Raw genomic sequence first — 27,094 nt, forward strand, 5'->3', positions numbered from 1 at the left:
ATGGGTGGCAATACTAAGACAGTTCTCTATTCTGATTTCCATGCCCTTACTTTTACACTTCAGGAGCCTTTTGCCCGTGCTAATATTTTTCTAAGAGTACCAGAGGGAAGACATCAAAAATTACAGCAGGCTACACTAAGGACCCTGCTGCAAGCAGTGCCGGTGGCCACACAGGAACACAGCTCTCAAGCTGCCACTTCTAATGCCAAAGCAAAATACAGCCCAGTGAGTGCGGAGACTCATGGCTTTCTATCTGGAGGTGGAACTTATCAGGTGAAGAGCATTTATAGCCTTTATAATGTGAGCAGCACATTCTGCACATCCCCTGGACCTAAGTTATACTGGGTGCATTAAATTACTCAGAAGTTTTATAAACCATTCCTGCCTTCCCACTATTCTCCTCTAACTGACTTTTTGATGTTTCTGGAATGTATTTTATGTCTTATGTGTGAGGGGCACAGAAAGTTTAAGACTCATTGATGAGGCTGCACAGTAACTAATCACAGGTCTGTGATCATCTTACACAGATGAGCAAGCTTCAAGAACTCTCCTTCTAATCAAAGACCTAGTATTAAACTGTAAACTATGCAACTCCTAGAAGAAAATGTAGGGTCAATACTCCAACACATAGGCATAGGCAGCGACTTTCTCAATAGGACCTATCAAACTTGGGAAATAATGCCAAGAGTTAGTAAACGGGATGGTATCAAATTAAAAAGTTTCTGCACAGGAAACAATCAGGAATGTGAAGGGAGAACCTATAGAATAAGAGAATCTTTGCTAGCTAAACTTCTGACATAAGATCAACAGATAGATATATAAAGAACTCAAAAAACTATACACCAAAAAACAAATAACCCAATTAATGCATGGGCAAATGAATTAAACAGACACTTCCTAAAGAAATACAAATGGCCAACAAATATAGGAAAAAATGTCCAACATCATCAGCAATTAGGGAAATGCAAACCAAAACTACACTAAGATTTGATCTCATATCAGTCAGAATGGTTGTCATCAAGAATACAAATAATAGTAAATGCTGAAGAGGAAGTGAAGAAGAAGGAACACTTTTACACTGTTGGTAGGACTGTAAATTAGTATGATCAGTATGGAAATCAGTATGGAGGTTCCTCAGAAGACTAGGCATAGACCCAGTTAAATCACTCCTTGGCATTTAACCTAAAGAAGTAAAGTCAAACTATAAGGATACATGTGTACCCATGTTCCTAGCAGCATAATTCACAATAGCCAAACTACCAAACCAACCCTTGTTCATCAATGGATGAATGGGAAAAGAAAATCTGGCACTTATACACAATGGAGTTTTATTCAGTCATAAAGAAAAATGAAATTATGTCATTTGCAGGAAAGTGGCTGAAGCTTGAGATCACTATGTTAAGCAAAATAAGTCAAACTCAGAAGGTCAAGGATCATATGTGTCCTCTTATATGTGGAAGCTAGAGAGGGAAAAGGAAAAGAGAGGTGGGGGAGGGGATCTCATGAAAATCAGAAGGAGATCAGTAGAGGAAAGGAACCAAGGGGTGAGAGGCAGGCGGGGGAGTGCTGGGGAGTAATACTGACCATATTATGTTGTTATAGTGTGTGCACGTATAAATATGCAACAAAAAATCCCATCATTATTTATAACTATGATGAATCAATAAAAAATGTGGGGATAAAAACAATAATCCTTTTAGACCAATAGAAATATACTGCAAATCCCATATGTAATTTGAATTTTCTATTAGCCACATTTAAAAAAGGAAAAGGAAATAGAGAAATTACAGTATTTATTGCTAGGCCAAAAAAAGAAAGAAAAGAAACAGATGAACATCATGTTAATAATATGTTTAACCTAATATAGCCAAATCATTGTCATTTCAATAATATATATTAAGTACCTAAGCATACTACAAGTAATATACATCAAGCAAAATATATGTATATTAAGTCTTCAAAATCTGATGTATATTTATGGTTATACCCCATCTCAATCCATAATTGCCCACATTGCAAGTGCTTAATTGCCATATGTGGCTATTGGCTACGATCCTGGACAGCACAAATCTAGACTGTTCTTACCATCCACAGAGCTCCAACCACACTCTTGTCTGTCCCGGCGATATAACTTTACTCCAACAGAAATAGAAATTTCTTGGGATGTAGCTATAGCTTAGAGTAGAGTGTTTTTTAGCACTGGCATTTAGCATTTAGCATTCCCTCTCCAGTGGAAAAAAGGAAGGAAGGAAGCGAAGAAGGGAAGGAGGGAGGGAGGGAGGGGAAAGAAAGAAAGAAAATTTCTTGCCTGTCTCAGGGCCTTTCTTTTCCAGATTTAAAGTGTCCACTTTGGTCTTTCCTGATCCCAACTCTCCTCCAATTGTCCAATCAGTTATCAAGGATTCGGTACTGAGTGCTTACCAAGTACTGGGGATTTTGTTAACTGATGAGGATAAAAAGGTAAGAAAGTTACAGACCCTGACTTCTAGGAGCTCTCAGCTTAGTGAGAAGTGCGCAAAATGTGCGGTTGCTGTAAAGAGACACATACAATGGGATCCAGAGAGGAAGGAACAACTGTTTCTTATGGGGCTTCTGGGAAGAACTCAGAAAGGGACTTTGGACTGGGTTTTCAGAAACTGCGGAGAGGCAAGAAAGGGTGTTGCAAGCTGGAAAAAGCATATTCAAGACAGAAGTATGACAGTGTGCGTGCTTGGGAATGGCAGGCAGTGTCTAGCGCTGCAAGAACAAGACAAGGAGAGCCCAGAGTGCCGCTGGAAGGCGAGCTGGGCCCCGAGTGCCCTATGACACATTTAGAATTGCTATGGGGCAACTCTGAGCAGAAATCTCTGGACAGCACAATCTTGTGGCAACTTGTTGCACAGATGGGAGAGCACAAAGAAATAAGGAGAGCTGAACTAAGAACAGCAGTGTTTCTAAACAGGGGGGATGTGAGCACCCACCTGAACACAGGGAATGTGAGGGTGCTGCTTTCTGAAAATAATCTCAAGATGAGCCTCACAATGAATCTGGGCAAAGGGCCTAATTATTAAAGCTTTCCTGGAACAAAGTGTCTATACGAGGGACATTAGGGCCACTAGCATGGTATTTATACAGGACCATTACAATCTGTTGCCATCTGAAAGCACTAAATGTCCCTTTCCCTGAAAGATTAATAAGGCTCCTTAAAGATTAATTTAGGCATCAGACAGATTCCAGATGAATTACTTCCAGGACGGCTGGGAAAATCACACCTGTGATATTCAGCAGGGGTGGGCAGCACCTGGCCAACGTGATCAATCAAACAGTGTGGTGGCTCACATCACCCTGGGACCCCACGGTGGCTTATTTGATGGTGTATTTTCTGGAAGAAGACTCTGGAACTCTCAGGCAAGAACAAGACATCTGCAGTGAGAAGGTGCTTCAGAGATCTCTGGCTTTTCCAATTGTCGAAAGGGAAAGCTGTGACATGGAGAGTGAAGTGGCTTAAAGGTCACACAGCCGTAATGGCAGAGCCAAGCATCAAATTCACCTTTCTTGATTCATCTCCTGGTTCTCCTCTGGCAACATCCTGCCCTCTGTGGTGTCAAAGCCACCATGGGATTAGTGGACCATGTGTCATGAGGAACTGTTTACCTTCACAGCAACTCAGCTGGACAAAGAGAAAACTAGGCTAGAGACGGTAGGTAATAAAACCACCTTTTGAGCCGAGGAGATTGAATACAGTAGCCATGAACTGGGTACTCACATGGAGAAAAGTCTACAAACTTCGGGTCGATGTTATGCAGCAGCTCCACTCTGGGGGACGGGCGTCCTTCACTAGAAAAGAATTTTTTTAGGAAATGTTAATTTCCTCTCTCAAATGGGCATGGGTTATTTTAATACTTCCTTTCCTTGTACTTGCAGAAAATAACAAACCTGCCAGTTAAAAATTTTGTCATGAATTTAAAGTCTCCAAAGACTGTGGCTGGTGTATGTCATCATTTGTCTACATTATAACAATCACTGAGCACTTCACACAAAAATTCAGTGTCAAGCATATGATGATATAAAAATAAATGAGTCCTGTGACCTTTTGCAATAAACACTGTGGCTGTATTTAAACATAACCATTCTTTACACCTGAGAAAAGAGAAGTCCAGTCATTCTGTGGTAACTTCATACAGGTCACTTACAAGGAAGAGAAGAAAGAACACCTGCTCAAATGATGGCACCCACCATATTACAGATGCAGTATGTCTCATAGATTGGCGTATGCCACAAATCTTAATTTCTCCCATACCAAAGTGGGTCATAGATTTAACACAAACATATATGAAATAGACCTCCTTAAGACTTTTAAAAAAGAGTCTATATACAACTTCAGTCACAATCTATATTAGTACTGAGAAAGACATGGAGACAACTTAGTCCAATCCTGTCCTTTTACTAATGAGGAAGGTACATAGTATGTCACTGAAAGAATATTGGGTCTCAAAGCAGTATTTTTTTAAGAACTGGGAGAATAAACACCACCAGATACAGTGAGAAATGCACGAAGTAGCAAGGTCATTTTTTAAAATTGCTTTTATTTTTTAAATACATGACAGGGGAATGCATCACAATTCTTATTATACATATAGAACACAATTTTTCATATCTCTGAGCAAGGTCATTTTGTTAGAATGGACTTAGCCTTATAGAAACTGTTGAGCACAATTTTAATTATCAAGAGAGTACTGAGGACTACTTGATAATCTGATACTCTAAACCAAGAACTAAAGGTTGCAAAATACAATTGACCATGGAACTTGTGCATAATGTGAATAACCAACAAGTCTTTTGAAAGAATCGAGAAAATGTGTTTTCAGGTGGCCTAAAGTCCATACGTCCATACCCCAAATTCACAGCTAGGCGTTTTCAGTAGTCATTTGGGATTTCAAAGACTAGTCAAATTTCAAAAACCTTAGGTTGCTATTTGTAATTTTGTGTTTGACACAAATGTTAAAACCAAATTTAACTAATTAATTATAGCCAAACTAAAAAACTTCAACTCCCATCATTGGTGTTCTCTAATATAAAGGTAATTTCAACAGTAAAAAAAAAATAGGAAGGACACAATCTCAGAATAAATGACAGTCCTTTAAATTCAGCATATTTAACTTTAAGGTCCTATAATATTTGTTGCTCCTCTCTACTCCATAAAACACAGTAACTTGAGAGAGTGGAAGGGACAATACTTAGGGATGCCTCTAGTCCTCAGGGACTATACTCACGGACTGGTGCCCACAGTTCTTATTTTACTACTCAGGGATAGCACTGAAGGATTGGGTGGGGCTTGAGGGTAAGCACATCTCCCAGGACTCCCTCTTCTCATTTGCTTTCTGAGTCACTTCACTAGTTCCATATATATCCTGGAGACTGTCAACCCATCCCAAATGCCAGGAACTAGGGTTTGATCCCAGAATGGGAGTCGGGATAATATGCAAAGAAAATGGTAAGTGCAAAAAACAAACAAAAAAAAAATGTAAACAGAATGAAGAAGATGATGATGATGTCTAATTTGTAATCTTAAAAACAAGTGAAGAGATTAAAATTCTGGATTATAATATCAAGGAAGGGAAATTAGAATGAAAACTTTATTACGTTCTGTAAGATTTGGAAAGGGGGCAAAGCTATTGATTAGATTTAACCAAGTATAATTTGTGGGCCACATTTTTAGGATAACAATTAAAAACAATTTTTTTCTGGGCTAGAGAAAATCTAAACAAAATTCATTCGATTCAAAGGAAAGAAAGAATGAAGTAGGGGGGATAGGCATCTAAAATATTCAGTTTCTATACTGCTAAGAAACCATTCATCTTTAAAGCAGAATTCCCTGGAATGCTCCAGAACAGTAGACACAGTTAAATAAAGGATGTGTTTCCAATAACTCTAGAGAGAGTTTATATGGATATAATTCGTTCATTTCTTTTTTCCATTATTTAGAAGAGGGAAAGAAATTAAATAACTTTTTTAACCCCAAAGGTTATGAATAATCCTAGTTGACTAATGAGTCACTGGAAAAAAAATTTCTTAGGCAGAATCATCAGGAAGTAAATAGGGGCCCAGACTCCGCCTATCAGAAGCTGCAATTCTATTTTTTAAAATGTAATAATCAGGCTGAGCCTGGTGACACATGATGGTAGTCCCAGCTACTCAGAAGATGGAGGCAGGAGGATTGCAAGTTAGAGGCCAGTCTGGGTGACTTAGTGAGACCCCTGTCTCAAAATAAAAAGGGCTGGGCATATAATTTAGTGGTTGAGAGCTTGCCTAGCATGCACCAGGTCCTGGGTCCAAACCCTAGCACTGCCACACACAAAAAAGAATTCTGTTGATAATTTCCTACGACCAGTGCCTTAATATACTCTGAATAGGTAAGTGGTCTAACTATCTTGAATACAAATTTTTGGCATATGATGTAATTTCTGTTTCAAGGGTGTATATATCAGTGGGTTGAAGAAAAAAGCATGTGTTATATATGCATAGCATGGTTTCAGTAATATCAACTGTGTGATCACTACTGTCCTATGAAATAAATAGTGATCTTATCAAACATGTAAAATGGTTAGAGGATTCATGATTACTATAATATTCTGCCTTCTGTCTGTGTGTCTCTCCATATAATCATATATGTATGTATTCATTTTTAGGTAATGCTACAAATACTATAATATCCTATGATTCTAATATACACTATACATTATACTGTCCCAAAGTTTTATTTCCATACAATCAAAGTACCAAAAATAGACTTTTTTTAACCAATTATGAAGGTATCACTTTCTCATATGTAGGACAGCATTGTCTTTGAGAGCAAAGCTGTTAAACGACAAATTACTGGGTAAATAAAATAAACATGGGCCATGTTTTTCTTTTTCTTTCCTTTTTTTTTTTTTTTTGGTACTAGGGATCCAGGGGCAATTTACCACAGAGCCACATTCCCAGCCCTTTTTATTTATTTATTTTTTATTTTGAGACAGGGTCTCACTAAGTTGCTTAGGGCTTCATTAAGTTGCTGAGGCTGGCCTCAAACATAACGATCCTCTTGTCTCAATCTCCTGAGCAGCTGGAATTATAGGCGTGCACCACTACACGGGGCTGAGCCTTATTTTTCTTATTAGCAAAATGTGGATAAAAATACTTATGTGACGGGATTGTTATGAAAGTTAAATGAGGCAAGAAAGCCCCTTTTATTGCAAAATATAGATCCTGACTCTGCAGACACCAAAAGAATACAACCACAGACACAAGAGTAAAGCCTGAGACACAAATACAAGAATAATATGAAGATAAAATGGAACATTAATTCTCCTCTCCATTCTTCTTGCTGGCAAGAGTCCCTTTATGAAACACAGTGGGGTAGCTATAACTTTAATTTCCAAGACATGCTGCGTCTTCTCTACCATGTGGGAGCCTCTTATTAGAAAAACACCAGTGTCCACATAACTGAGTCATGCAACCTACTCATTATGAACTGCATATTAAAAGAAAGATATAGTGCAATCTGTTATGAATCTTCCTAATTTTTTTTTGTTTTAGGCAGATGGTATGGTTTAGCTGTATAAGCAACACTATCTTCAACAGGCTATTGATTCCATTTGTGAAACTTAAATCTGAATAATGACTGCTGATGTGTATGGGAAGTGATTTTTCAATAATCACATAACTTCACGAAAAGCCCTGTTGTGGGTGAACTGAGGCAATACGGATGGTTTCACTACAGAAAGTGTTTGGGCTCCAGACTGACAGCAACAGAGCAGAGCTTCTTTCAGGCAGGAATGGCTGGAACAGTTCAAGGGTCGTCACTGTGCTTGCTCCCTCCCACCCCCAGCGTATACCCCATGGCAATGAAGTAGACAAAGAGCTGTGTAAAGAAAAGAATCATTTTGTTCACATTGACCATTTAATGAGTCAATGTGAACAGAGTCCCATCTCTAAGTCAGTGAAATGGGCACGGATGAAACGTGCTAAACCGGAGCTCTTTTTATCCTTAGTTTTGAATATTAGTAGCTAGCATTGATAGAGCATATATTATGCCATATTCTAAATACTTCACATGCATTATCTAATTTAATTATCAACACAATCTTGGCACAGAGTGGCCAAACGAGTTACAAGGTTGAGCAGGTGATAAAATTCAGGTAGACCAATGCCTGAATCCCCACTCCTAACAGGGAGGCAAAATTGTCTGTTTTGTGAAATGTACACATGACCTCTGTGTCTACTTGAATGCCAGTGTTTCTTAATTCACTTAGCTTATTTTTAAGGCTCCATAAGTAAATATTTCTATTATAATAGCAAATGTCTCTATTTCCAAAAGTGTTGATCATTTTTATCTACCCTCTTCTTGTAAAGACTCGTTAAGTGGCATACGATTGTCAGTGGTGGCATTTCAGTATTCAGTTCGTTTACTCCAAATTTCACATTTTCTAGATCAGTTTTATTAAACAACAACAACAAAAGAACAAGGAGTTACTGATCAGTGACTTCTTTCCAATGTGCTATAAATATTTTCTAAAAGTCTACAGTGTCAGACACTGAGATCACAGCACTGTCCATAGAGTTTCCAGTTTTTGACCTTCGTTTTCCTATTTGTTGAAGGGTGGGGCAATAAAACACTTCCCATAAATAAATGAAATGCTATTCCCTACTTCTCTTACCCCTAGCTGCTGACCATCTGTCATAAAGGACACACCCTAGAAGACAGTATCAAATTTTTAGAAAAAGAAATAGCCATAGAAATAATTTCTGAAAATTAAAAAAAAAGAAACTGATTAAAACATGAAAGTGTCATCCACAGGGTAATTTCCATCCTATGCATCCTCTGTAAGCATCGCCATCTTGGTTAGTGCCTTCACTTCCAGCTACTGAGCTCTTAAGACTATATTCTAAGCCTTCTGCTAAGTATTTTATACACATTCTTCCACTAAATCCTCATATCAGTGCTTATAAGATAAGTACTACTGTTGCTAAATTTTACACATCAGGAAATTAATGCTTGCAGACATTAAGTAACCTGCCCATAGTTGTACAAATAATAAATGCAGGAGACAAGATTTGAACCCTATCCAATCAGAGGGCACACTTTAATTCACTATATACTAGTGAATTCCTTGCAGGATTTATTTTCTTCATTGTTGTGTAGGGTAATATTAGATTTGTGTAATTCCCATGCTCCTTGGACAGCCCTTTAACACACAAACATTACCATGAGTAAAGAATTTAGGCATGGAAATTATAAAATTTTGACTAAATTTGGTGAGGCAGTATGTAAATTAAATTTATTTGATACAGAGTAGGGAGATGCTTTTTCATTGTTATTTGTTTTTATCCAGGAGGAGACAGTCTCTCAAGAAAAGTAGTATTATCAAAAATCATCAAATCACATTCTTAATATAGTCTTTTCCTATTAATTGCTAAAAATAATTGGTAGGACTTTTGGGTTGGTATCAGGAAAAATCGGAGGGGCTACTATACCCTTCTTGCAATTTCCATTTTAATACCCATGAAGAACGACAAGATGAAAACTGGCAACAGTATTGGAAACTAAAGAGAAGCCCAGACACAAAAGCCCTGAGGGCATTCTCACTAACGCCAGTGCTGAAGAGATTAACAACATCTTTTTTGGATTTAAAAATAAAATCTGATCGCAAAGAAAGTAGGAAAAGATAGATTTGCTTTGTCTAACTCTGCCGCTCAGGGGCCGCACAAAACAAAACAAAAAAATGGGCAAGGATCTTCTGTCAACTATCCTCAGACCTGCCCATCTTGCCTCCCCCACGCCCGTTCCCAGTGGCTTCCTTCTCTGTCAGCAAACACCAGACCAACACAGGATGAAATGCCAGGATCTATAGCTTCCTAAAATGCAAAGCCACCCAACCATCTGAATGAACCCTCAGAGCAAGACATACTGTAAACACAGGTGTGAAGCCCCTGTATCAAAATGATGGGCTAGGGATTCAAAGTAGGGATTTAAAAATAATACCTCACTTTTTGAAGTTTGATTTTAAATTAAAAAATACACACAGATAGATAAACAGAGAGTCGCTTGGTATCTTTAACTCATACATAAAATGCTTTATTTACAGTGTTTAGTGCTGTTTAGAGTAAGAACCTAAGAACGTGAACTTTCATATTCCCATAGACTAATGGTGGCCATGGAAATTTAAATCTCTTCTAAAAACCATGTTGATAAGGAAAGAAAGTAAAGCCACCCAAAGTGCAAGCCTACCACACGAGGAGGAGACGGGACACATTTGAACCCTGGATGGAAAAGAAGAAAAACCACCTGAGTCGTGAAAAGTCAGTATTGGTTCCCACCCCAGGGCAGAGTCGGAGCAGGACTGTGAGTGAAGCTAGCAGGGTACAAGGGAAGGTAAGAGAGTAAGGGAAGGGGTTTGATCATGTCTGATGAGGGGCATCCACAGGAGAGGATCACACCGTAACTGACAGAATGCTGATCCAGGTCTGAGGCCTTGAGGATCAAAGCACTGGCTCCGGGGGAAAGTGACTTGGAGGGTGTGCAGGATGAGCGTGCCAGTCCTGGGCAGGCACTAATTCTGAGAGAGGAAAGATAGAAGAACTAGTGCCTTTTGGAAGATGGACAGTAAAAAAACAGGAAGTGGCTGAAAAGCTGGGTTCTTCTAAACCCAGCCTTTATCATCAAGTCATGAGAAGGCAGACTGGAGAGAAAGAGGCAGCACTTGCCTGCCCTTTTGCATAAAGTGCACTTTGCTGTTACCAACAGAAGGTGCTTTTAACAAAAAAAAAAAAAATGGATAAATACAATTATTCAAATCCAATTCCCACAGATCACCTACTATTGCAGGTTCAGGAACAAAAAAACAAACAGGTAAAAGTGAACAACGGCAACAAAAGGTATACGTGCTAGCACCTATACAAGTTACACAGAGTATTTAAAAAGAGAAAATGAGAATTCAAAACTTTTGGCAAATGAAGATACTTTCCTACTATGGAAAAAGTCACAAGGCAGAGGAAAACTGTTACATGATATTTCAACATGAATTAAGTATAATTAAATCAGCAACTCCAATATTTTAAAACACTGTAAATCAGAAACTTAAAAACCCAGGTTCTTGGAATGAAACCATCATTTGACCCAGCTATCCCACTCCTTGGTTTATACCCAAAGAACTTAAAATCAGCAAAATACAGTGACACAGCCACATCAATGTTAATAGCTGTTCAACTCACAATAGCTAAACTATGGAACCAACCTAGATGTCTTTCAACAGATGAATGGATAAAGAAAATATGGTATAGAAACATAATGGAATAATACTCAGCCTTAAAGAAGAATGAAATTATGGCATCTGCTGGTAAATGAATGGAACTGGAGAATTTCATGCTAAATGAAATAAGCCAATCTCAAAAAACTAACAGAAAGAAGAAAAGAAAAATCTCAGAAATGAAGGGACATTATGTATAGCTGGAATATGTGAAGGCATATATGGAATAGAAACAAAAAGAGAAAAAACATTTCAAAATAAAAATAAAGAGGCAAAAAAGATCAGGGAGAAGCTAATAGAAACAAAATTTATGTGAAGAAGATTCAATAATGCCTGTATTTGAAGTTGCTAAAGAAGAAAATGAAACAATGGTATAGAGTATGTAAATTATAATTAAAAAGAACCTAAAATAATAGAAGATCTGGATGTAAAAACAAAAGACTTCACTTTATATCTGGAAAAACTGACCCACTATGGTCTACTTGGAAACATATTTATCAAAAGATTAGATTTCCAATGATAACAATAACAATAGTAATATCTTCTAGGCCTCCAGACAAAAGGACCCCGTCATTTGCAAAGGAAATAAAACCAGGCTAACATTAGATTTATCAACTGCAACATATAACACAAGTAGACTGAAGTACATTTTTAAGAACCTCAAGGAAAGAAAATATGAAAAAAGTGTTTTTAAATCAGTTAAGCTGTTTTTCAATTACCAAGGTTGCAGAAAATGTTTTAATAGACATGCAAGAATTCAAAGAATCCTGAGAAGTCTGTTCAAGGATGAATTCCTCCAACTAAAAGATAAATGTGAACACTTTCAAAATAACCAGGTAGTTTGCCATGGAAGGTGCTTTCAACTAAAAACAATGTAGATCTAAGACTAATACAAAATGTAGATATAAGACTAATACAAAATTGTGGGTAAGAAGAGAACAATATTTCATGTATGTACTCTTGGCAAAGTAGAAATAATACAACTGCTATTGTTTAGATATGAAGTGTCCCCCCAGAAGCTCATGTGTGAGATGATGCAACAATGTTCAGAGGCGAAATGATTAGTTTATGAGATGTGATCTAACCAGCAGATCAATCCATGGATATGGTTAACTGGGTGCTAACTGTGGACAGGCAGGGTGTAACTGGAGGAAGTAGGTCACTGGGGTTTATATTTTGTCCCTGGTGAGCAGAGCACACTCTCTGTCTCTCTCTGTCTCTCTGCTTTCCGGTTGCCATGTCCTGAGCTGACTTCTTCTGCCAGGGTGTTCTGCCTTATCTGGGGCCCATAGCAATGGAGTTAGCTGTTTATGGACTGAGATCTTTGAAACTGTTAAAGCCCAAATAAACCTTTCTTCTAAGTTGTTCTTGTTGGGTATTTCAGTCACAGTGATGAAAAGCTAACTAAAAAACAAACAAACAAACAAAAAAACCTACTAATAATAAAACTGAAAGAGAAAGGATAAAGTTGAATAAGCTAATTGATTTCCTTATGAGTAATAACTGGAAGGCGAAGATGCCATTAAAAGTTGGTATACCAAATAGCAGAACCTGAGGAAGAAAAAGGGACTAAGAGAGTTACCAAAAGATATTAGTGTAATGGTGAACACTAGGATAGAACACAAATTGTTCTAAATTAAAAGAACTAGCTAAAAAATAAAAGGTAAATACAACAAAACAATATGACAAAGCAAAGAATGAAAGTAACAATCCTCAAAGTTTAGTAGATAAAACACATCTATAAAACACTTTCAGAGTGGATCACAAAGAAACCCTTGACCCTATACTCAGACACTACAGAACCCACCTTCTTTTCAAGTGCCACAGCTCAGATACCAAGAAAGGCCATATGCTGGGCCAAATTCTGAATTTAAAAGGGTTGAAATAATAAAAAGAATGTCTTCTGATCACAACAGAAATAAACTAGAAATAAGATATGGAATCAGGGAAAGCCTAAAATATTCAGAAACGGAATATTTGGAAATTATTCCAAGTATTAAATAAAATATTTGGAAATAAATTAAACTTCCAAATATAGAAGTCAAAGAAGAAATTCCCATTTGTGCCATTTCTGCCCTTAGATTTACTAGTAATTTTGCCATAAACTTTACCTTGTCCAGTACCAAGACTGCAATTCTGGCTTCTTTTAGCCTGCATTTACTTGGTACACTTTCCTTCAATGGCTCTTACCAGAAGACAATTAAGTAATATCTATACCATCTTAAGGAGAAAAGATTTGACAAAAATTCTTTATCAAATTATTATTTATGTTTGAATGTAACAGAAAGATAACTTTCATATATAAAAATTCAGAAAAAACTCACCATTTATGTACCTTTACTGAAAAATTAAAATACTACCCAATTAACCAAAAGACCAACTAAATTTAAGAAACAAAGGGGAAAGTTATATAATAAAAGGAATGTTGGTAACATTTAAGATAATCAAACACTATCTATCTATACATCATTTCTCTACATATGATTATAAAGCTGTATACAGAAGATTAAACTATTTGGAAAGAAGAATTATAAAATTTATAATATTCCATTTTAGCAAGCTGAGTCTATAAACCTATATTGAGTTAACAAATGTTTGAAAGTGTGAAATTTGCAGAGAAATCTTGGTCAAGAAATCAAAGGCACAATACATTTTTCTTTCAGGATGCTTGCTTCCATCCAGGAGCCAAGACAGAGAAACAAGCAAACAAGATCTGCTTGCCCTCCCGCCTAAAGCCAACTCAAAGGAAAACATGAAACAACAGTTTTCAAAACAGCAGAATTTAGGCAAAGAACAAAGACCCTTGAAAGATGGGAAGTGAAGGAAGTGTCTTTTGATCCTCCCAGCTTACTACCTTGAGAGCATTCTCAAGCTGTGGTGCAGGGTGATCCAGGGGACTCCCTGAGTGCAGGGGACACAGCTGAGAGCCAGGGAGATCAAGGCAGCTAGAGTTCAAGTAGAAGAGAAAACTGCATGAAGAGAATCCTGGAGATCTGCAGAGGATCCCCTTAGAGTATTTTGCTGAGTACTGATCAGAAGATGTGTATGAGAGAACTACTCATCACTAGGGAAAGACCTAGGTAGAAGGATTACAGGGAGGGTTGGGACTGGAGCTCAGCGCTAGTGCACTTGCCTGGCATGTATGAGGCACTGGGTTCGACTCTCAATGCCTCCTATAAATAAATAAAATAAAGGTCTATCAACAACTATAAACAAAAATTAAAAAAAAAAAGGATCACAGGGAACAGTGCTTAGCATTCGCCAGGTGGGGAAAGCCCTTGCTCCCATCAGCTGCACTAGCAACACTCATAATTCACAGGGTACTGAGGAGATTTCTAAAGAACATTTTGATTTCAGCAATAGGAAATATTTAGCCTGAAAGTGAGCGCTGCTCTGGATCTGCCTTATAAATCATAAAAGCATTACTCAAACAAATGCAGTTAACAACGGCACCTCAGAACAAAGCAAGAACAGTAATAAGAATACAAAGATATCCATCATTCAACAGGGTGAATGTACACAATGTCTGACATTGAATCAAAAGGTATGGAAACATGACCTATAAGGAGAATCACAATCAATCAATCCCAACCGACCCAGAACTGCGTATATATTAGAATAAGCAGAGAACATTTTACAGTTATTATGGTTGAAATAACTGTTTTCTATATGTTCAGAAAGTTAAGTAGAAACACAGAGGATATTTAAAAAAAACTCAAGCTGAACCTCAAAAATGAAAGCTATAATGTGTGAGATTGACAATTAGATACTGATTTTACCTGATTTTCATACTGTATTCTTAGTGATCTAGACTGATTATTGAACATAATTTTCTTTTCACTGATTAGTAGTACCATTTTAATTATGTTTTATGTTCTTTTTGATACTATGAACTGTTTGCATCCACTGGCTCATCTGTTCTTATGTTAGCACTTCACTCTTTAACCACTGTCTTCTTAGAGTATGTTTAAATACCTGGAAGAAATAGTTTTTAGCATCTCTTTCATAATACTTTACAAAATTTTCTTGACAATGCCTACTTCTTAATTTTTTTCTGATGAACTTTATTAAATTTTTCTAAGTTATATGAAAAGCTTCTTAAAAATTGGATTGAATGAGATTAGATAGGTAATTAATTTGGGAAGAAGGGACATGCTTATTCTTTTCACCAGGACACTTAAAATTGTCCCCCAGACTACTGATGTTCTCTTCACTTAAAAATATTATTTTTTCTATATTTCATTTTGAATAGATTCTTTTGCTGAACACCTTCAAATTTATTTTTTTCGTAATGCCTAATCATCTATTAATTCTTTTTTTTTTTTTTAAAGAGAGAGTGGGGGAGAGAGAGAGAGAGAGAGAGAGAGAGAGAATTTTTTAATATTTATTTTTTAGTTCTCGGCTGACACAACATCTTTGTTTGTACGTGGTGCTGAGGATCGAACCCGGGCCGCACGCATGCCAGGCGAGCGCGCTACCGCTTGAGCCACATCCCCAGCCCCAATCATCTATTAATTCTACCTAGTATATTGAAGCAATTGATACACTCCTGTTGCAAACACTGTCACTCACCCCAGAGCTGCTAATAATTCTCCTAACAGTTCAGTGTTTTGCAGCCAGTCTAAGAGGATGGGGTAACTAAGCAACCCATGGAACCTCTGATACTCTCAGCAGAGCCCACTCTGTTTTTCATCCATTACTGGCATTCCTATTTCATGAGCCCGTTTTGAAATTTCCAAAAACTACCATCATCTTTAAAATGGTATTTCCATTTCTGGAAAAACTTTCAGTCCTCTGGGCACAGATCAAGTGTCTCTGACATTTGGCTGTCCATTTGTTTTGGCTGCTTTGGAAAAGAAGCTCCAGACATCAATGTGACTGGTTGATTCCTATTATCGCAGTCCCAGTGCAAAATGTGCTGCCACACATACTGCAAGAAGGCTTGCCTAAGGCTGCGAGAAGCATCAACTTCAGGACCAGTAGCTGAATCATTTTTTTCAGGAACTTTAATCAAGTTATGAAAGCAGAATAAGAACAAATCTTCACTTATTAAATTTGCTGAGTTTCCATAGAACAAGTCTTGATAAGCTTGATTGATCTTTGAGCAGAAATTTCACAAATTTGTTTAATAGTAAAGGAAAGCCCTCTCTCCCATGGTTTAGCAAAATTGAGCAATACTCTTGGTCATATCTTTTGGTGACAGCCCTGCAGTCAACATTTTGGATGCTGTTGAAGAGCCCAGAGCTCCTGCTCCCTAAGAGATTGCTCACCAGAACATTCTAACTGTGCAGAAAGACATTTTACAATCTGGAGTTAAAGGTCATCAGACATTTGGCTAATTTCTCTGCAGGCAGCAACAAACATGGGCCAAACTCTTAAAGGTTACTTATGATCAAGATAATTTGAAAATTGAAATGTTGGATTTATAATCCAAAATTTGGCAAGATGAACAAACATCAATATGATGTGGACTTTGCCAAAGATAATAACCTCAGTAAATTGGGGACAAAGGGAATTATTCAAAATGAATTCAACTGTTTCCCTACAGAGTTCACCTGTGGCAAAATATGCTACACAGCTTTGGTTCAGCGTGCTATTGGATACTTTCATAAGCCAGGGTTTACAAAACTTTTGCCGCCAAAACAAGACAAAAATAAAAAATGATTAGATGTCAAGCTTGCTGCAAATGTTGCCGTATCAGAAGCAAAAGTTTTCTTCTACTTCTTCGTCAAACCTCAATGTCCTTCAAATTAAAAGTTGGTGATACCCTCAGTTGAAGTTCAAGTTTGGCTGTGCTTAAACATTTTTTATTTATTTTCTTTTCATAATGAAGTGGATTATTAATTTTGTATTAAAGTGAGCAAAAGAGACATAGGTTTATAAAGAATTTTTTAATATTCTTCTAAGTATAACCACATAGAAAAAGATGTGTAATTTATTTCTAATATCATAAAATATGTTCTATCTAAATTTTTGTGCCTTGTTAAGTGCTTTTTGTCTATAAATTCATAGCTTTCATCAGTTTCAAAGAATTTTACAATCTAAAAAAAAAAAAAAATCCTGAAAAAAACCCCTAGTCTTCTGCTTTTGATATTGACCTCTAGTAACATACGCATCATCTCACAACAATCCGAGATTGTATGGAAGGAAATCAAACCACAACACTTAGAAGAAAATAAAGATAAATATTTAACACATTTCAAGCTGAGAAAAGACTTTCTGAACAACAAAAATGAGAGAAAACTGATTTCACTGACAAACCTAGACATCCCTGTCAAACAAAAAACAACAGTAAATTAGGAAAAATATTTGTATGACATACAACAGTTAAACAACTTTAAAGAGCAAGAAAACACAGACTCTTCACTAAATAAAAAGATATAAAGGAAATACTTTCAAAAAAGAAAATACAAATGGAATAAAAATTCTTAAAAATAATCTCTTTAATAATAAAAAAATTCAAGTTAAAGAGGACCATTTGGCCTATAATATATTTTTTCAAAGCTACATAAGGAAAAGCTAAAAAGGACATGAACACTTTGGTATATCATGGAATAAAGGACACTGGTATGGTCTTTTTGGAAAACAATTTTGTAATGTGTATCAAATATTTATAAGATGGTTTCTTTCTTTAGTTTAATAGTTAATTTAAAATTATTTATGTATGGGAAAAATTAAAAATATAAGTAGAGATTTTATGTAAAAATAGTTCATTTCATTTCATGTTACTGATTTTTTTTTAAATCTGAATGAGTCAAAGTCAAGAGAATGGTTAAACATACTGAGGCACATCTATATATTGAGTAAGCAAGCCGTTAAAATGGTGTTTGTAATGAGTTTCAGTGTTTATGATGATCAAAAACTAGTAATCTACTAAAAAGAAGTAGAAAAAAGGTAGTGATATACATCTGTAATCTCAAAGATTTGGGAGGCTGAGACAGGAGGATAACAAGTTTGAGGTCAGCCTCAACAACTTAGCAAGACTATGTCTCAAAATAAAATATTATTTTAAAGGGCAGGGGATGTAGCTCAGTGGTAGAGCACTTGCCTAGCATGTACAAAGACCTGGTCCATTCCCTTGTACTGCTAAAAAAAAAAAAAAAAAAAAACAAGAAGAAGAAAGAAAAAGAAAAGAAAAGAAAAAAATGCTGAAAAGAAAAATTTTAAAGTAATATGGTAAAAATGTTTAAGTGTTTACAGTGTTTCAGGTGAATTTGGGTGATTAATTTTATTTTCTCTAGTTCGTAAATTAGCTACAATTAGTATATATTACTGTCACTTGATTAAATTTAAACATTTCAAGTTTAGCTCATGGATAGAGGCAGAAATATTTTAAAGAAAAAGAAAAACATTATATGATGTAAATGAGCAAATTACGAGTACAAAGCTTCAAAATAATTAATGAGAGAAAGGGTTTTATTTTATTTTATTTTTTCTCCAATTTAGCTATTCAGTGGCACTAACTTTTCTGTGACTTGGACGTTGTTGAGTGTTCTTTAGGTGTAAATCATAAACTGGTCATTGTCTCCAAACTGAAAAATCAACTTTGCAGACAAGAAAATGAGGAAATGATGTGAGACTGGTGAGGAGTTTTTCCTCCTGGAAACTAGCATGACTTATAAAAAGATAATAATAATAATAATAATAATAATAATAATAATAATACAGTAGAGTTGATCCTGGAATACCATGGGCTTGAATGGCACAGGTTATCTTACATGTGGATCTTTCTTTCTTTTTGAGGGGGTGGATTTGTGACAATTTGAAAAAACTTGCAGGCAAACTGAATAGCCTAGAAATATTGAAAAATTTTAAAACGTGATTTTCCAGGAATGAACAAAACCTACATATATAATAGCCCATTTTATCACTTACTACCCTGAAATATATACAAATCCACAATAAAAGTTAAAATTTATCAAAACTTATGCACACTAAGCAGACCATATATGATGCTGTGTGTCATAAAGAGAGATGAGAACAAATGTAAAGATGCAAGAGAAAGTCACAACTGCATAAAATTAACTGTTGTACCTCCTGTACTACTGTAATAATTCTGTAGCTACCTCCTGTTGCAACTGTGGTGAGCTCAGGTGTTTAAAGTATCCATTAAAACACCCATTTAAAACCCTAATCATCCCCACATGAGCAGCTTCTCTCTCTAATAAATTGCTTATTGCAATAAAAATGGTCTCCTGTGATTCCTGGCGTATTTTTCAACATATAATACATATAACAGACAAAATATATATTAACCAACTGTCTGTTACCAACAATGGGTTATTAGTAGATAAGTTATTGGGAAATCTACAGTTATCCATGGAGTTCCAGAGATAGCTAAGGTGGAGAATGGACCCCAAAGCCCTCAGCACCCCCAGAGCCATTGCCACTGGTCTAGTTACCACCCCAGTAGAGCAACAGCTGTGCAGTGGCCCTGTTACCTCACAGCAACCACAGAGCACCAGACGGGGACTGAGAAACTGCCCACCACCCCCACCTTCAGCACTGCAGACACCAAGCCTGGCACCAGTGACAGCACAGCAGGGACAGGTGGCCTGGGTGGTCTTACATGGGCAGCACCTACTGACGGGGACAAGAAGGTCCTAGCACAAAAGTCTGGGTCAAATGGCTCAATGTAAGAAACACATATTAGTTCATCAACAGGAATGACATCAGTCAGCCACGCAACGGCTTCCCACACATCAGGAAAGATGTATTTGCACACCAGCCTGCCATAACGAACCACCCCAGGAAGCACCTGAGCGGTGAAGGAGACAGAGAGAGGGAACTGGATGTTGTGGGAGGAAAGGGCACAGAGGCAGCAGATGTTGCAGGCCTGGCGGAGTTCCAGTTCAAGGTAGGAAATGAGCAGCAGACTGTAACCATTACAGGTGCCATCCAAGTCTGTAGGGTCCTCACACAATCAGCAGCAGAATTACCAGAAAGGTGAGTGAGGGAAAGAATGGGGGATTGCAGGGTGTCCCCGAAGGCCATGACCAACAACAGCCAGCCCTGCAGCAGGTCTTCTAAGGGCAGAGACTCTAAGAGTGACCACACAAGATGCCAGCCTTCCAGCACAGGGAGAAGAGATGAGGGTGCTGACAACCAGGGTGCAGGAGAACAAGGTGGACCAGTGAGGCAGAATATTATGGGGGTTACTGACCATGATCCACAGGGGCTCCTCAAAGATACCCTAGAGAGGGTAGCAGTGAAGAAGATAAGGGAAATCAAGGGGATGTGACCTAGGGTCAGCAGCCCTCTCAACATGCGTACCGCTGCAACTTCAGTTACTGAAACAGACGCCCAGGAAACCCCAAACCACAGGATGGTCAAGAGACAAAAGCCGCGATCGCCAGCTGAGAAGTCCTCCCCTCCCCAGGCTGAGCAAAGGTGTGCTGAGTAAATTTAGGTTTATCATCTATCCCATCATCCAGTCATCCATCAAGAGAAATGAATACAAAATCCCAGCAATAAGAAATGATCAGGGCTAACGACCTAAAGGCTAGCTTTTTGCCTGATGACCAGATATCTGTGCAGCATGGAGTTTTAACACTTTTTTCTAAATAGGTCTTCTTTTTTTTTTTTTTTGGTCCCAAGACCAAAAACACACACACATATATATATTTTTTAAAGTCCTTTTCCTACCAACAAATCTTTAAAGGATTTAAAATTGTTTCATATCTGGTGAAGTTGAGGTTTTTTTTAAAAGAACTTCATTTTAAATTTGTAATAAACATTTACAACTTGATTTTTAAAGGTTAACAAAGTGAAAGTACCTGTTATTAAAGATATTTTTTGTGTTTTTTTTTTTTTTTTTTTTTTGTAGTGCTAGGGATTGAACTCAGAGTCTTACACATGCTAGCCGAGTACTCTACCACTGAGCTACATCCCTAGCCCTAACATCCTGGGAAGAAAAGGACAGGGCAGGCAAATACCTGATGGTTTTCCACACATCAAAGCCGTCCAGAGGCTTCGTGCCATTGGTGTGTCCTCCAGCCAGATTAACGAGGGTCGGCAGCCAGTCGGAGATGTGGATGAGCTCCCGGTTCTTCACGCCCTTCTGTTTCAGCAAGGGACTGGCCACGAAACTCACCCCTCGAACGCCTCCTTCCCACAGACTCCATTTTCTTCCTCGAAGGGGCCAGTTATTGCCCCCTGCCAGGGTCTGCCCTCCGTTGTCTGAAAAATAATTAGGTCTTAGCATGAGGATGTGAAAGTTATCAGAATGAACACGCTTGTGTCAAACCCTAACAAACAAAAATTACAATAAACAAAGCTGAGGTTACAAAGGAGGGGAACCTCATCCAGATACGCCTGATGACAAGAACTATCACAAAAGACTGCCAGAACCACAACCTTGCATAAAGGCCACCCACATCTAGCAAACACCTGCAAGAATGTCTGTCCCACAATCCTGGGAACAACCTCGGACCAGTGTCACTCTTGCTATTGATTCCTGCAGCCAAGGATTGTTGTTTGAAAATCGCTTATGTAATCCTCAGTTTTCATTTAAAAATGCCCCTTTGCCTCAACCTCTTTGAAAATTCTCATAGTTTACTCTTGACACATGTATTCCCATCGTGAGCTCCTCTACTCCCAAATGAACTCATGATCTTTGGAGAATCTCTGTTGGTTATTAGGTGGAAGAAGACAATGTTAATTCTCAAATACATTCAAGAACAGAAGGCTTCTGTGTACACTCTTATTAAATGGTACTTGAAGAATAAAAATAAGAACTGCTCCTTACCTTCCTCTACTAACTCCCTTTCTCCCACCCAACATTGCCCTCCATTACACAGACATAACCAGGGTCCAGCATGGCACATGTCCTTCATGTGTAGGGCCCCAGAAAAACAAGGCAGTCCCCTGATTGTGTGATACAGGCATCTATCCCAGGAGCAAACTATCAACTAAGTCAAGTGCATGTGTGTGACTTTGTATAGCCCAGGAGAATGAGTCCAGGTGAGCCTCAGCTCACATGAAAGGAAAACTGGGGGAGTGTCACTTAGTGACTTAAAGCTCCTGAGAATGAGGACAACAGACCTTTCAATATTCTTCTTGGAAAAAGTTGTGAACATTTACACTGGTAACTGAATTAACATTCCACACCCTGCTGATCTGTACTCTTTCTTAAGTGTGAAAGTTAAAGATTTCTCCAATGATTTATAAATATCTCTGTAAATAAAGTAGTCAGGGGGGAAAAATAATTTTGAGAATATTTCCTCCCTGCTTGATAAGATGTCAAGACAAAGCCTCATGGACAGCAAAGCCAGGGAAGAGAAGGTTTCTCTTCCAAGACAGCAGAGGGGATGGGGACACTGGTAAGGATTGGGTGAAAGTTACAAGAGTGACTAAAGATAGGTATCTTACTAGCCAGGTGAGGGTTTGGAGTTAGACATTAAGTTAGAACTGTAGAAAATAAAGGTGATATTTCCTGTAGACTGAGTTTGTAGACTCACATTAGCTTCAAAAGTATCCATACACTTAGGTGACTTTAGAGATACATTTGAAATTACACTTATTTGCATACAAGTTGTTCTTAAGGAAACAAATAAACAAAAACACTGTTGTCCAGATGAGCCACATGAGGGCAGTGTGACAAACGTCCTCTATGGAAATTATGTAGTAGTCTTCCCTTATCTTTGATGGATATATTCCAAGACTCCCAATGGGTGCCTGAAACTCGGAGAGTGCCAAACTCTATATGTACTGTTCTTTCTAAATATAAATGTCTATGACAAAGTTTAATTTATAAATTAGGCACAGTAAGACATTAGTGGTAATTACAATATAGACTGATTATAACAATACATTGTAATAAAATCTATGTAAATCTAGCCAAAGTAGCACGTCTTTAATACTCACTACTCAGGAGGCTGGGGCAAGAGGATTGCTTGAACCCAGGAGTTCGAGGCCAGCCTGAGAAGTATAGCGAGACCCCACAAAAACAAAACAAAACCCACAAAACTATGTCAATGTGGTCTTTTTCAAAATCTTACTGTACTATGTCAGGTGCAGTGGCGCCTGCCTATGTAATTCAAAGGACTCGCAAGGCTGAGGCAGGAGGATGGCAAGTTCAAGGATAGCCTCAGCAACTTAGCAAGACCCTCAGCACTTGGAGAGACTCTGTTTCAAAATTTAAAAAAGCAAAAATGATCTGGGATGCAACTCAAGGGAAAAGTGGCCCTGGGTTCAATTACCATTACCCCCCCCCCCCAAAAAATAATCTTACTGCACTATCTGTTGGACAAAGGGATGATTCATGTCCTGGGCAGGACTGAGCAGGATGGCATCATACTATGCAGAGCAGTGTACAATTTAAAACATTAACTGTTTTTTTCTGGAAATTTCCATTTAATTATTTTAGGCCATGTTGATGGCAGGTAACTGAAACTGTAGAAGTGAAATTGTGGCTATGTAGGGACTACTAGATATAGCACAGGTGTGTACCTGGGAGGAAAGAGATGAACATTCTTAAGCTCCATCTCTGTTCCAGGTAACACCTGGCTTTCACATTATCTCATAGAGCCTGGGGTGGGACAGACATGGAACTGAAACATGACACCAGACACTTATTAACTGTGTGGCCAGGGGCAATATGCTACCTCAGTTTCCTCATCTTAAATATGGAGATAATAATTCCTACTTCATGTATTATGGTAAGAATAAAATAACACCAGTCATGATAATTTTGGACAGGGCCCCTGACATAACCTAAGTGTTCAATAAATAAATGGTAGCAATGTTGTCATTCTTAACATTTACGATGACCCAAGTAGATATAATAATCCAGTACTAGTAATTATAATAATCTTGTCTTATAATCATTTTCTTGCTTTAAAAAAAAAATCAGGTTTTAAAAGGCCAAACAGCTAGTAAGTGAAAAATCTAGGATTCCAACCAGGCCTGTGTGACAGTCAGGCCTCTGCCCCTGCAGTGCCAACTGCTAATGTCCCCAATTCAGGGACATATGAGGGCCACATGAGCCCTCTGGTCCCTGTAAAAGACACAGGGCTGACCAGCACAGCAGAGTGCACTCTTCCTACAAGATATCAGAAGCAGAGCTCTTTTAGGGTTACACTAATTCCCTTTGGTGCTGGTGGGGAAGAAAATCAAGGCTCTACTGCTAAGGGGGCTTTGGATGAAGCCCCTACCTCTCAGGAGTGGAGAGGAGACTTGAGCTAGATTAGATGAGGGATGGTAATGCTTCTTCAACTGTGGGTAGGTGACAATCAATCTCATCTTTGCTATCCCAGACATACAACCCTTTCCTCAAGTCTCTCTGCATCTGTTCTTTATCAGCCACCCAAGTGAGTTTATGAAATACACATTCCATTTCACATTCAATATCCAACAGAGTATCAGGCACCCACAACCAACGTGCCAAAACTTAAAAATGGAACCCTTCGTGTAATGCATTAATGCACTGGAAGGAAATGCTTACACTCTACCCCTGTTGTCAGGATTGCTATCAACCATACTGGCTCGATGCCTCAGGAGATGCCTGTTGTCTCTGTTTAGATAATGTGTTTTTCGTTCCACATATTTGGTGCTCAATAAAAAATACTGGATAATGATGGTGATGGAAATAAGAGCAGAGATGATGGGGATAAGAGTGGCTCTGGAATGTGAGTCTAGGAGCAACCCTTCAGTTATGACTCAGAAAGGAAAATTATCTGGGCTGTAAAGAGAATTTGGCCACTGCTGCTACTGTAGGAGCTGGAAGACATTTCCATGTGTCACGAGGAAAGGGCGCTGATGCAGTCGGTGGACTGTTTTTGCAATTAATTCGCAGTGATGTTTTTGCCATTAGCAATAATAACTGATTCTATCATCAGTCATCGGTGTGGCTTTCTCAATCTTTTTTTTTTTTTTAAGAACCCTCCGGAGAGAAAGCACTGTCAACTGACACCCCTGCAATTTCTCCTGACTCTCCCCTCACAGAGCCAAATGCAGATGTGACTGAAGGAAAAGGGCAATTGGCACTTGGCTGACCCTTGCCACTTACCAATAAAGGAGCAGAGTACACCATGTTAGTTTCTAGTCAGTTAAATGCATGAAAACAGGGTGCCGTCCATCAGTTCTAGTGCAGTCTCCTGGGTATTTCAAAGAGTTCAACATAAAACTCAGCAAGAACAAAATACGCTCAGGGGCTTGGGTTGTGGCTCAGTGAGAGAGTGCTTGCTGATACTTGGCACCATATAAAAATAAATAAAATAAAGGTATTGTGTCCATCTACATGTAAAAAAAATTTTTAAAGAATAAAATAAGGTCATATAAAACATGGTAGAAGGGATTTTTATAGATTGTTGCTCACTTAAGTCTGACATCAACTAAAATAAAATAAACTAATAATGGAACTACCACCATTTCTTTTTCTTTTTTTTTTTTTCAGAGTAGAAATTAGAAGTTTATTAAAGGACAGCAGAAAAGACTTCTCCCGGAGGAAGAAGGGGACCCAAGAGGTGGAATCCGTGGAAGGGATGTTGTCTCCCCTTTTTATAGTTCTTTCAGTGATGGAATGTAGGTGGGAAGGCCCCAGGGGTGGGACACAGGTGGGCCAAAGAAGTAATCTGGTCAGGAAGGACTTCTGAGTCAGCACCTTTTTGCTAGGGGCTGTTCATTAACATTTCTTTGAGGTGGACTTTGGCCTAGGGCCTTTTCGGGACTTCATTAACATTCCATGAGTTGTCCTGTGTTTTCCCTGAGTCATTCTCTGCATGGTCTCCATTTTAGATTTCACTCCATATTAGACCTGATTTACCTAACTACACTGACTACCTAACTTTAAATCTGGCTTCATTCCCCCCTCTAATTTGGGAACTCCTTACTGCTGTAAGGAAGAGGGGCGAAGAAGATCTTTCTGGCTTCTTCAGACTGAAAAGGGACGATGTGGGGCAAGCAGTTTGGAGTCCCCCTTTAAAACATCAGGTCTATGGAGTGGTCCATGATAGCAGTCTGATTGAGAAGTAATAGGCTGGAGGGACATTTGAGTGATGGATGGTCTATAAGAGAAACAAGAATTCATTAGTACTGGAACCATATTGATGCAGCAATAAATGCCATAGCACAGGAATATGCCAATGAGTATGATGGCAAAGACAAAGACTAACAATGTTTTCCACCAGGAAGTACCAAGAACTAGGAGCTAAGATATTGTTTCCATGACAAAGTTGCTGAGGACATGGCTTCTATCTGAGCATGTAAATCTTTAAGGACATTTGTCACATTGCCAGAAATGTCAGGGATGTAAACACAACATTTAACTTTTAGGGTTACAGACGTTCTTTCCCTTAAGATATAGTTTAATAATTTAATGTCATCTGATCTTGCAAAATCGTTTTACTAGTATGACCTCTGTGTCTAATAGAGAAATCTTTAATTCTGTTACTTAGGGCTAGATAACCATACTAGCAAACACTAAGCCTACCTGTGTAGGTTAGAAATAAAGGCCTTAAACTAAAAACTACTCTGGCAGTTCCTTTTGATAGTTATCAGGCATTCCTGTCTGAGAATCTCTTTTGTAGCCTCCAGTTTACTTATTTTTGGAAGTTACATTTAACTATTATTATTATTTAAAATGCCCAGGGATAGCTGTGTTTTGGCTTTGACTGTCTTTGCTAAGTGTTTAGATGAAGCAAGTCAAACTGACTTTTGTTTCTATCTATTGTTAACAGTCAGCTGAGTTTCCCTGGGAGTCCTCGGGGAACTTACAGCAGCTTCTCAGTTCTGCTGGTGCCATTTGCGCTAGGATGGGTCCAGGCCTTGCTTGACCATGTACCACCATTTCAAACATGTTTCTTTTCCCTCTCCCTCCTAATTTTCTA

The 27,094-nt window shown here is 38.1% G+C and overlaps 1 protein-coding gene and 1 long non-coding RNA gene across 2 annotated transcripts in view; one reads left to right on the top strand and one right to left on the bottom strand.

Moving 5' to 3' along the window:
- LOC131423631 (uncharacterized) overlaps positions 1–1,479 on the top strand; it is a 15,386-nt gene extending 13,907 nt beyond the window's left edge. The window contains exon 3 of the long non-coding RNA XR_009225437.1: positions 1–1,479. This exon is cut by the window's left edge and continues 182 nt beyond it. This is a non-coding gene — a long non-coding RNA (uncharacterized LOC131423631).
- Arsb (arylsulfatase B) overlaps positions 1–27,094 on the bottom strand; it is a 183,912-nt gene that overhangs the window by 75,862 nt on the left and 80,956 nt on the right. Inside the window, exons 5-6 of the mRNA XM_046427610.2 lie at positions 21,203–21,446; positions 3,746–3,816 (exon numbers count right to left, since the gene is read on the bottom strand). Coding sequence (XP_046283566.1) covers positions 3,746–3,816; positions 21,203–21,446 — 315 coding nt within the window. The remainder of the gene's footprint in view (positions 1–3,745; positions 3,817–21,202; positions 21,447–27,094) is intronic.

The sequence above is a fragment of the Marmota monax genome, unplaced genomic scaffold (genome assembly GCF_021218885.2).
Source record: "Marmota monax isolate L192 unplaced genomic scaffold, Marmota_monax_Labrador192_F-V1.1 WCK01_AAM20220418_F8-fsc00018, whole genome shotgun sequence".
NCBI lineage: Eukaryota > Metazoa > Chordata > Mammalia > Rodentia > Sciuridae > Marmota > Marmota monax.